General features: G+C 48.1%; 1 protein-coding gene across 1 annotated transcript in view; it reads right to left on the reverse strand.

The window, feature by feature from the left end:
- kcnj6 (potassium inwardly rectifying channel subfamily J member 6) overlaps positions 1 to 12,500 on the reverse strand; it is a 35,262-nt gene that overhangs the window by 17,996 nt on the left and 4,766 nt on the right. The window contains exon 2 of the mRNA XM_079598943.1: positions 730 to 1,639. Within this exon, the coding sequence (XP_079455069.1) occupies positions 730 to 1,615 (886 nt within the window). The 5' untranslated portion in view covers positions 1,616 to 1,639. The remainder of the gene's footprint in view (positions 1 to 729; positions 1,640 to 12,500) is intronic.

The following is a 12,500-nucleotide window of genomic DNA, read 5'->3' on the forward strand; positions in this document are numbered from 1 at the left end:
AGACCAAGCTGCGCGATCCAATGCACTCCAGCGGGACTTTAAGCCGTAACCTGCCAGCAAGCGTTTAAAAGACGTCGACTAGCGTCCAAACACAGCCCTGCCACGCCTGGGACACAGCAAGGCAACGCTACGACTAAACCTACGCCAGAGTTCGACTGCCAGCGAATGCATGACCCGATCGAGTGGATAAAAGCGTCGGCCAGTGTCATGACCCTCCCGTCTCTCTCTCTCTCTCTCTCTCTCAACACTGAGCGAGTTAGACTGCAGTTCCTCCACTGGCCACTAGAGAGCGGCTGCAGAAGAGACTCAATCCCATAGAGCCGCATGTTAAACTGCCCAACTCTACAGCAGAGAAACACATGTTTACAGTCGGGTGCAGAAAGTGCTTTTGGTCTGTAAAGCTAATCTTGCTCTTCATGACGACTGTGAGCGGGTGAATTTTTTTACAACTCATCCGTTTAAATTATATTAAGCCTTAAAGATCTGCATAATTAAGGGCGTGGCCACTTGATTGACAGGTGCATTGCCTCTGATGTCACTACTAGCCGTTTGTCTGCTAGCGTTAGCGTCACGTCACCTCAGCTAATCCGCCTCGCTGCACATTGTCGTTTATCCGGGAGTGACGTGCGGCCAAGATGGCGACGGCCGGCTCCGCCCACTGTGGGCTTCAGGAACACTACGGGTGACGTCACGCTCACTACACACATATTTTGAAACAATCCTGCGTACCTGTGGCCTCCACCATGCCCTCCAGGATCACCACGATCTCCAGCTCCTCGTGGGCCAGGTGTTGCTTGGAGATGTCCCAGAACGGGCTGTGCTGGTTGATCTCGTGGCAGATGATGAGCGGAGACACCAGGAACAGCCGGTCGTCTCCCGTGTCGTAGCCCACGTTCATGTCCGTCTGGTTGAGAGGGATGAACTCTCCCTCTTTGGTCTGCTTGGACTTGATGAGCTTGGCCCGGATGGACGCCTCCACGATGTGCGAGTTACGCAGGTCTCCGACGCGGAACATCAGGCAGAGCCGGCCGTCGCGGATGGAGATCACGGCGTGCGTGGAGAACACTAGCGTCTCGGCGCGCTTCTTCGGCTGCGAGATCTTCACGAACATGCAGCCCACCATGAAGGCGTTGACGATGGAGCCGAGCACCGACTGCACCAGCAGGAGCAAGATGCCCTCGGGACACTGATCGGTGATCACTCGATAGCCGTAGCCGATGGTGGTCTCCGTCTCGATGGAGAACAGGAACGCGGACACGAAGCCGTTGAGGTTATTAACGCACGGCGTCCACTGGTTGTCCCCGATGTGCTCCAGGTCTCCGCGTATGTACGCGATTAGCCACCACATGAAGCCGAAGAACAGCCAGGTCACGGTGTACACCAGCACGAAGATGAACAGGTTGAACCTCCACTTGAGGTCCACTAGCGTGGTGAAGATGTCCGTCAGGTAGCGGTAGGTCTCGCGCACGTTCCCGTGGTGCACGTTGCACTTGCCGTCCTTGCGCACGTAGCGCTGGGCCTCGGCTCGCTCCCGGTCCCGCTCCGGCTTGGGCTCGTCCCGCTTGGGCCGCTTGTGCTGCCGGACCGTCACGGTGCTCTCCACATCCGGCTCCATCGGGACTAATGGAAGATTCTGAGCCTGGAGAGAGAGAGAGAGAGAGAGAGAGAGTGAGAGAGGGGGAGAGAGAGAGAGAGAGAGGGAGAGAGAGAGAGGGGGAGAGAGAGAGAGAGAGAGAGAGAGAGAGAGAGAGAGAGAGAGAGAGAGAAAAGGGGGGGGGGGGGGAGAGACTGAGTGAACACAGCCTGGCCATAGAGAAGGGTCGCCACAGACAGAGCTGGCTCCCACTAGAGGAGAGACTCTGCTCCCAGTGTGTGTGTGTGTGTGTGTGTGTGTGTGAGAGTGAGAGAGAGAGAGAGAGAGAGAGAGAGAGAGAGAGAGAGAGAGAAGGGTCGCCACAGACAGAGCTGGCTCCCACTGGAGGAGAGACTCTGCTCCCAGTGTGACAGGGCACAGGTCGAGACAGAGCTGCACTTTCTAACATCATGCCCCAAATATAATACACTAAGACAAAAACACTTTGCAAACATTTCCCAAATATACCCTGAATTCAAATCCATATCAGACACACAGAAACTCCCATATGTACTGGGAGAAATGCCCAACTGTGAGATAATTGCTGCAAAATATGTCTTTTCATGCCATGAAATGAGGACAACCAGTGGAACCTCAGATGGATAAATAATTGTATATTTTGATTGTTTGATTTTTTAAAAAAAATTTTTTTGTATAAATGTATTCATGCATTTGTTTACTGATTCATTTTATTGATTATTTGTTCATTGCCTATGTAATGGCCAATGCTTTGGCAATACTGTACAAGTCATGCCAATAAAGCTAATTTGAATTTGAATTTGAGAGAGAGAGAGAGAGAGAGAGAGAGAGAGAGAGAGAGAGAGAGAGAGAGAGAGAGAGAGGGAGATGGGATCAGTGAGCAGCAGCGATTACCTGGAGTCTTTACTAGGTTTCTCATATCTGGTGCATTTTCGGTCACCGAAAATTTTTATATTTGTTTTTTTAGAATGTGTTTCTTCATCGGAATGGTACGAAACTTGATAAAGGTTTTGGCACTTGCCAATAGTGATCAAAAATGGCATTGGAAATGAATGGGAGACGAATTTCCTCTAGTGGAAGCGTTTGGTACTGCGGCCAAATAAAATCTGACTGGAAGAATTTTTTGAGATATCAGACTCAAATTTTGAATGCAGCGTGTTTAGATTTATGGCTTTGATTTTCTCATAGTTTTAGAGTAAAACATGTTTTTGAAAATATATATTTCATATTAAAATTGAAAATAGTATTTTTGCACATTTTTCATAACAATAAATGTAAAATTCTGTAACTTTTTTTAAGTTCACTTTTTAAAACTTTTAAAAAAAGTGTCGTCTTGAGAAGAGATCAAACTTCTCTTCAGACTTCAGGATTTACCACAGATTAAGCTGGAAATGTCATTTTCAGGTCTATGCTCAAAAAGTGAATGAATGGATTATAAATACAGCGAAAATATAATTTAGTACCATAACATCCCCTAAAAATACAAAATATTAAATTAAAAACATTTTCACACTAAAATAGGCTATAGTACATTCATTTCATTGAAATAAATAAATAAAAATCTGTAATTGTTTTTCTGTCTAAATAAAGGGGCAGAGACGAAATATAAAACTATTTATTTAAAGTCGTTCATTAAGTAAGGGATAACGTACAGCGGTTGTTATAGCGAACACCCCCCCGACGGGCTGATCGGGACCCGGCGTATATTCGCTATAACAACCGCCTCGCTATACATTATCCCGCTTATTACATGGCTACCTACCAAATAAATCAAGAATTTGAATTATATCATTCTACATTAGAATTCAACCAAGCCATGTAATAAATATATATATATGCATAACAACCGTAATGATGTGACGTACTTTGCAGCGTGTGGAGACGTGCAGTGCTTCATGGGAGTGGGCGGTTCTTTCGGCATAATTAGCTTGTCGTGATTCTCTGATTGGTGGAGATTTCTCTGCAGAATTATGGGTAATGTCGTTTTTCACCAATAATTCCACTGTTTCTGCACAACTTTTTTCCAATAAGTTTCAAATGCGCGCTTATGGCTTCAGAAGCGCGTAGCTCACAGTAGAGCTGTGCTTAACAGTGTATCCGTTATCATTACTGACTCCCCGATGGAGAACACTAATGCGATTTTAAGTGTTGCTCTACTGGCCTCTGGAAACCCTTTAACATGAGGATATGAGGATTAATAACTCATGATTATGATGATCTCATTCAGCAATAACCATGACAATAAATATTGTTTGGAAATGTTCAGGCACAAATGACAGTTTCCTGAGAATTCTCCAGGAGAATCCGGAGAGACGGCCAGTCTTGTGTGTGTGTGTGTGTGTGTGTGTGTGTGTGTGTGTCTCACTCTCGTCTGATCTGACTGTCACTGCGAGAGAAAAGCAGACGCGTTACGGCTCAGGATGAAAGGAGTCGCAGACGTACAGGTGTGTGTCAGAACCATGACAAGATTATATGAACCTGATAAAACAAGCCCATCTGTGCATCTCTCTCTCTCTCTCTCTCTCTCTCTCTCAGCAGTGATCGATCCATTAGCAAGCTGGACAACCTGCTTTACAACCCACAAGGAGAGGAGATTAACAGCACGCGCGCGCACACACACACACACACACACACACACACACACACACACACGTCCCTCATGTGTGCTTTAATGCCTCATTCAGATCCGCTCATATTTATTCAGAGAATAAACCGCGTGCTTTGTGTCACGGACAGACAAATGGACACAATATAAATAACACTGAACAAAAACTGAGAGACACTCATATTCATGAAGCCGTCGAGGAGACAAAGACTGATGCAGAGAGACAATCAGCACATTACCATCAACACAGACAGACAGACAGACAGGCAGACAGACAGACAGACAGACAGGCAACCAGGTTGACAGACAGAGAGACAGGCTGAGAGAGAGACAAGTTGAGAGACAGACAGACTAGAGACAGACAGACAGGTTGAGAGACAGACAGGTTGAGAGACAGATAGAAAGACAGACAGACAGACAGGCTGAGAGAGACAAGTTGAGAGACAGACAGATTGAGAGACAGACAGACTACAGAGACAGACAGACAGGTTGAGAGACAGACAGACTACAGAGACAGACAGACAGGTTGAGAGACAGACAGGCAACCAGGTTGACAGACAAAGAGACAGGCTGAGAGAGAGACAAGTTGAGAGACAGACAGGTTGAGAGACAGACAGACTACAGAGACAGACAGACAGGTTGAGAGACAGACAGACAGACAGACAGGCTGAGAGAGAGACAAGTTGAGAGACAGACAGGTTGAGAGACAGACAGAATACAGAGACAGACAGACAGGTTGAGAGACAGACAGGTTGAGAGACATACAGACAGACAGACAGGCAGGTTGAGAGACAGACAGGTTGAGAGACAGACAGACAGGCAGGATGAGAGACAGACAGGTTGAGAGACAGACAGGTTAAGAGACAGGCAGACAGACAGACAGACCGACAGGCTGAGAGATAGACAGGTTGAGAGACAGACAGACAGGCTAAGAGACAGACAGGTTGAGAGACAGACAGACAGGCAAATAGAAAGATAGGTTGAGAGACAGACAGGCTAAGAGACAGACAGGTTGAGAGACAGACAGGTTAACAGACAGGCAGACAGGCAGACAGACAGACAGACAGGTTGAGAGACAGACAGGTTGAGAAACAGACAGGTTGAGAGACAGACAGACAGACAGGTTGAGAGACAGACAGGTTGAGAGACAGACAGACAGGTTGAGAGACAGACAGGTTGAGAGACAGACAGACAGGTTGAGAGACAGACAGGTTGAGAGACAGACAGACAGGTTGAGAGACAGACAGACAGACAGGTTTAGAGACAGACAGGTTGAGAGACAGACAGGTTGAGAGACAGACAGGTTGAGAGACAGGTTGAGAGACAGACAGGCTGAGAGACAGACAGGCTGAGAGACAGACAAGCTGAGAGAGAGACAGACAGGTTGAGAGACAGACAGACAGGTTGTGAGACAGGTTGAGAGACAGACAGGTTGAGAGACAGACAGGCTGAGAGACAGACAGGTTGAGAGACAGACAGACAGACAGACAGGTTGAGAGACAGACAGGTTGAGAGACAGACAGGTTGAGAGACAGGTTGAGAGACAGACAGGTTGAGAGACAGGTTGAGAGTCAGACAGGTTGAGAGACAGACCGGTTGAGAGACAGACAGGTTGAGAGACGACAGACAGGTTGAGAGACAGACAGACAGACAGACAGGTTGAGAGACAGACAGATTGATAGACAGGTTGATAGACAGGTTGAGAGCCAGACAGGTTGAGAGACAGACAGGTTGAGAGACAGACAGGTTGAGAGATGACAGACAGGTTGAGAGACAGACAGGTTGAGAGACAGACAGACAGACAGACAGGTTGAGAGACAGACAGGCTGAGAGACAGACAGGTTGAGAGACAGACAGGTTGAGAGACAGGTTGAGAGACAGGCTGAGAGACAGACACGTTGAGACACAGGTTGAGAGACAGGTTGAGAGACGACAGACAGGTTGAGAGACAGACAGACAGACAGGTTGAGAGACAGACAGGTTGAGAGACAGACAGGTTGAGAGACAGACAGACAGACAGACAGACAGACAGGTTGAGAGACAGACAGGTTGAGAGACAGACAGACAGATAGACAGACAGACAGGTTGAGAGACAGACAGGTTGAGAGACAGACAGGTTGAGAGACAGACAGGTTGAGAGACAGACATGTTGAGAGACAGACAGACAGACAGACAGACAGGTTGAGAGACAGACAGGTTGAGAGACGACAGACAGGTTGAGAGACAGACAGACAGACAGGTTGAAAGACAGACAGGTTGAGAGACAGACAGACAGACAGGTTGAGAGACAGGTTGAGAGACAGACAGGTTGAGAGACGACAGACAGGTTGAGAGACAGACAGGTTGATAGACAGGTTGAGAGACAGACAGGTTGAGAGACGACAGACAGGTTGAGAGACAGACAGGTTGATAGACAGGTTGAGAGACAGACAGGTTGATAGACAGGTTGAGAGACAGACAGGTTGAGAGACAGACAGACAGACAGGTTGAAAGACAGACAGGTTGAGAGACAGACAGACAGACAGGTTGAGAGACAGACAGGTTGATAGACAGGTTGAGAGACAGACAGGTTGAGAGACGACAGACAGGTTGAGAGACAGACAGGTTGATAGACAGGTTGAGAGACAGACAGGTTGATAGACAGGTTGAGAGACAGACAGGTTGAGAGACAGACAGACAGACAGACAGGTTGAAAGACAGACAGGTTGAGAGACAGACAGACAGACAGGTTGAGAGACAGACAGGTTGATAGACAGGTTGAGAGACAGACAGGTTGAGAGACGACAGACAGGTTGAGAGACAGACAGACAGACAGGTTGAGAGACAGACAGGTTGATAGACAGGTTGAGAGACAGACAGGTTGAAAGACAGACAGGTTGAGAGACAGACAGACAGACAGGTTGAGAGACAGGCTGAGAGACAGGTTGAGAGACAGACAGATGAGAGCAGCTGTAGTTCTGACGGTGCTCTGAGACTCAGATGTGGTATAAACACATCCGTGTTCCTCCTGAGAGCTGGAGAGGATCAACACGTGTGTGTGGAACATATCGACCGAGTCCAAAAGTAGCTTCAGAGAAAAATCACCCTCTGATCTCAGTCAGCATGATCACACACACACATCAGACGGAAACATGTCAGCATGATCACACACACACATCAGAGACGGAAACATGTCAGCATGATCACACACACACATCAGAGACGGAAACATGTCAGCATGATCACACACACACATCAGAGACGGAAACATGTCAGCATGATCACACACACACATCAGACGGAAACATGTCAGCATGATCACACACACACATCAGACGGAAACATGTCAGCATGATCACACACACACATCAGACGGAAACATGTCAGCATGATCACACACACACATCAGACGGAAACATGTCAGCATGATCACACACACACATCAGACGGAAACATGTCAGCATGATCACACACACACATCAGACGGAAACATGTCAGCATGATCACACACACACATCAGAGACGGAAACATCTCCTACAGGAAAATTATTTTTTGCAATGCAAGACCAACAATATAGATATCAGCATCATCGCCGCGCTTCCAAACCGTTTAGACAGCAAAACGCATGAACAGCGATTAACAATACAAACAAAAGAACACTCCACTACAAACTGGGAAAGCAGCAAGTAAACTCAATACCAGTTAACCCAGTTAAACCCCTGTGACGGGTCACACAGACTGCAATTACACGGCTAACTGCACACATCAGGAGCAGCCGAACCTGAACCAGCGCCGGCTTTACACCTGACCTTCACACGCATCACATGACCCATCAGACCTGCTCTTACACAGAACAGGTCGACCTCTGACCTCTCAGGTAGCAGAACAGGCCGACCTCTGACCTCTCAGGCAGCAGAACAGGCCGACCTCTGACCCCTCAGGCAGCAGAACAGGCCGACCTCTGACCTCTCAGTCAGCAGAACAGGCCGACCTCTGACCTCTCAGGCAGCAGAACAGGCCGACCTCTGACCCCTCAGGCAGCAGAACAGGCCGACCTCTGACCTCTCAGGCAGCAGAACAGGCCGACCTCTGACCCCTCAGGCAGCAGAACAGGCCGACCTCTGACCTCTCAGGCAGCAGAACAGGCCGACCTCTGACCTCTCAGGCAGCAGAACAGGCCGACCTCTGACCTCTCAGGCAGCAGAACAGGTCGACCTCTGACCTCTCAGGCAGCAGAACAGGGCGACCTCTGACCTCTCAGGCAGCAGAACAGGCCGACCTCTGACCTCTCAGGCAGCAGAACAGGGCGACCTCTGACCTCTCAGGCAGCAGAACAGCCTGACCCCTGACCGCTCAGGCAGCAGAACAGGCCGACCTCTGACCTCTCAGTCAGCAGAACAGGCCGACCTCTGACCTCTCAGGCAGCAGAACAGGCCGACCTCTGACCTCTCAGGCAGCAGAACAGGCCGACCTCTGACCTCTCAGGCAGCAGAACAGGCCGACCTCTGACCCCTCAGGCAGCAGAACAGGCCGACCTCTGACCCCTCAGTCAGCAGAACAGGCCGACCTCTGACCTCTCAGGCAGCAGAACAGGCCGACCTCTGACCTCTCAGGCAGCAGAACAGGCCGACCTCTGACCTCTCAGGCAGCAGAACAGGCCGACCTCTGACCTCTCAGGCAGCAGAACAGGCCGACCTCTGACCTCTCAGGCAGCAGAACAGGCCGACCTCTGACCTCTCAGGCAGCAGAACAGGGCGACCTCTGACCTCTCAGTCATGTATATGAACTTCATGTATATTTCTTGTGTATATGAACTTTTCCCAAAATAATAAAACGTTGTACAATAAAAGTTAAATTATTATTTTTATTACTTTTATTGGAATAATACACACACACATATCAAGAACAGGCTGAGACCTGCTGATGAAGAACGGCTGTATAATGGCGGACTGGACAGAAGAACTGAACGTGTTCTCTTCTCTCAGAGGTGTTTGTCGAACGCCGGCCGTAATCACTGTGCAAACACACACACCCACACCTGAACACACACACCTGGACACACATACACACACACACACCTGGACACACACACACACACACACCCACACCTGAACACACACTCACACCCACACCTGGACACACACACACACCTGAACACACACACCCACACCTGGACACACAGCAGAGCTCACCTGGCCGTCAGCGCTGAGGGATGCTGGGTAATTCATACGCCGCCTGACTCAGCATAAACCACAGAGAACACGAGTTAGCGGAGACGAGAGCGTGACGCTTGTGTGGTGAGCCTCTGATTCTCTGAATGTTAAGTCTATTTCTGGCATTGATAAACCGCTCGCTCACTCTCAGTAGGTCACTGCGAGCACAGGCCACCATTAATATTTCATATTTCTTCAGTCTCGCTTGGCTCGTGTTGCAGCTGGAGGAGATCTGAGGGATTGCCGATAAACACACCAAACTCACAGCAAGAACTTACGAGAGTCAACTACATTTAGAGACGTTCACATCACAGGCGTGAATATGTTATCATAACGTTTAATATGATTAGAAGTTTAGACTTAAGTTTAGTTAAATCTCAACATGTCAAATCACTAAATCTAGAGTAGACCTAATTCACATCTATATCTTAAACAATATTTTAAAAAATATGCATTAAGATGACATTGGAGTTACAAATGATTTGCTCTTATCATCCGATCGTGGTTGTGTCTCTCTATTAGTATTACTGGATCTTAGTGCTGCATTTGACACCATTGACCACAACATCCTTTTAAATAGACTCGAACATTATGTTGGCATTAGTGGAATTGCACTAGCATGGTTTAAATCACACTTATCTGACCGTTATCAGTTTGTAGCAGTAAATGAAGAGATGTCTTATCGATCACAAGTTCAGTATGGCGTACCACAAGGCTCAGTACTAGGACCACTGCTGTTCAGTCTGTACATGCTACCATTAGGAGATATCATTAGGAAACATGGAATTAGCTTTCACTGTTATGCCGACGATACTCAGCTGTATATTTCTTCAAAACCTGACGAAACTTACCAATTCACAAAATTAACGGAATGCATAGCGGATATAAAAAACTGGATGACTAGTAATTTCCTACTACTAAATTCAGAAAAAAACGAGATTCTAATTATTGGACGAAAAACGTCCACACGTAATAACCTAGAGTACTGTCTAACACTGTGTGTGTGTGTGTGTGTGTGTGTGTGTGTGTGTGTGTGTGTGTGTGTGTGTGTGCTCTTTGATACCAATCCTTCATTTGAATGTCACGTGTCTAGTATCTGTAAAACCGCAATTTGACCTCAAGGCTAGATTATTGTAATGCTCTACTGGGTGGTTGCCCTGCACGCTTAACAAACAAACTACAGCTGGTCCAAAACGCAGCCGCTCGAGTTCTTACCAGAACCAGGAAGTATGACCATATTAGCCCCGTTCTGTCAACACTGCATTGGCTGCCTATTAAACATCGTATACATTTTTAAATATTGCTGATTACTTACAAAGCACTAAATGGTTTATCTCCGCAGTACTTGAGCGAGCTCTTAACGCATTATAGTGGCGGTAGGTGCTTCTCCTAGGCCCTGTTCACACCTAGTATTCAGATGTTTTGGTCGATTGGATCACAAGTGGATGATACAAAATACAGTTTTAAACCAATTTGAGCTTGTCCACTTTCGACCGCTCTCCGCCTACTGACCTAATGCGCCAACATTATAGGAAGAGCTCTGGCCAGTCGCTGAAGACCTAAGTTTGGTGAAGATGAAAACCGATGTTCTCTCACCGTTCCTGATTTCTAACACACACTCACAGCGCTCGGCTGTCAGAGAAACAAAAGCTGATGTTCTCTGTGTGTTTTTCTGTTTTCTCGGTGCGTTCATATTTAAATTGCGTGAGCTTCTTTCGTTTATTTATCGAAAGATATGAAATAGTGCATACATTTATCCATATTAATCCATACCGGTGTAATGAATCTTCAAGTAGAAGGAACAGGATGAACATTTGAATACACCGCAGGAACTTCCCCAGGAACGAGGGATTTGGGCTGGACTCGTGTGTGTCCACCGCAGGATCAGGGTCAGTAGTAAACACTGGTAAATATGTCCCCTCAGAAAGTCCCTGTAGCAGTAGTGTGTAGCGTAGCCCTGTAGCAGTAGTGTGTAGCGTAGCCCTGTAGCAGTAGTGTGTAGCGTAGCCCTGTAGCAGTAGTGTGTAGCGTAGCCCTGTAGCAGTAGTGTGTAGCGTAGCCCTGTAGCAGTAGTGTGTAGCGTAGCCCTGTAGCAGTAGTGTGTAGCGTAGCCCTGTAGCAGGAGTGTGTAGCGTAGCCCTGTAGCAGTAGTGTGTAGCGTAGCCCTGTAGCAGTAGTGTGTAGCGTAGCCCTGTAGCAGTAGTGTGTAGCGTAGCCCTGTAGCAGTAGTGTGTAGCGTAGCCCTATAGCAGTAGTGTGTAGCGTAGCCCTGTAGCAGTAGTGTGTAGCGTAGCCCTGTAGCAGTAGTGTGTAGCGTAGCCCTATAGCAGTAGTGTGTAGCGTAGCCCTGTAGCAGTAGTGTGTAGCGTAGCCCTGTAGCAGTAGTGTGTAGCGTAGCCCTGTAGCAGTAGTGTGTAGCGTAGCCCTATAGCAGTAGTGTGTAGCGTAGCCCTGTAGCAGTAGTGTGTAGCGTAGCCCTGTAGCAGTAGTGTGTAGCGTAGCCCTGTAGCAGTAGTGTGTAGCGTAGCCCTGTAGCAGTAGTGTGTAGCGTAGCCCTGTAGCAGGAGTGTGTAGCGTAGCCCTGTAGCAGTAGTGTGTAGCGTAGCCCTGTAGCAGTAGTGTGTAGCGTAGCCCTGTAGCAGTAGTGTGTAGCGTAGCCCTATAGCAGTAGTGTGTAGCGTAGCCCTGTAGCAGTAGTGTGTAGCGTAGCCCTATAGCAGTAGTGTGTAGCGTAGCCCTGTAGCAGTAGTGTGTAGCGTAGCCCTGTAGCAGTAGTGTGTAGCGTAGCCCTGTAGCAGTAGTGTGTAGCGTAGCCCTGTAGCAGTAGTGTGTAGCGTAGCCCTGTAGCGTGTAGTGTGTAGCGTAGCCCTGTAGCAGTAGTGTGTAGCGTAGCCCTGTAGCAGTAGTGTGTAGCGTAGCCCTGTAGCAGTAGTGTGTAGCGTAGCCCTGTAGCAGTAGTGTGTAGCGTAGCCCTGTAGCAGTAGTGTGTAGCGTAGCCCTGTAGCAGTAGTGTGTAGCGTAGCCCTGTAGCAGTAGTGTGTAGCGTAGCCCTGTAGCAGTAGTGTGTAGTAGTGATGCGCGGGTCGTCTC

Source organism: Phoxinus phoxinus, assembly GCF_949152265.1.
Source record: "Phoxinus phoxinus genome assembly, chromosome: 23".
Lineage (NCBI taxonomy): Eukaryota > Metazoa > Chordata > Actinopteri > Cypriniformes > Leuciscidae > Phoxinus > Phoxinus phoxinus.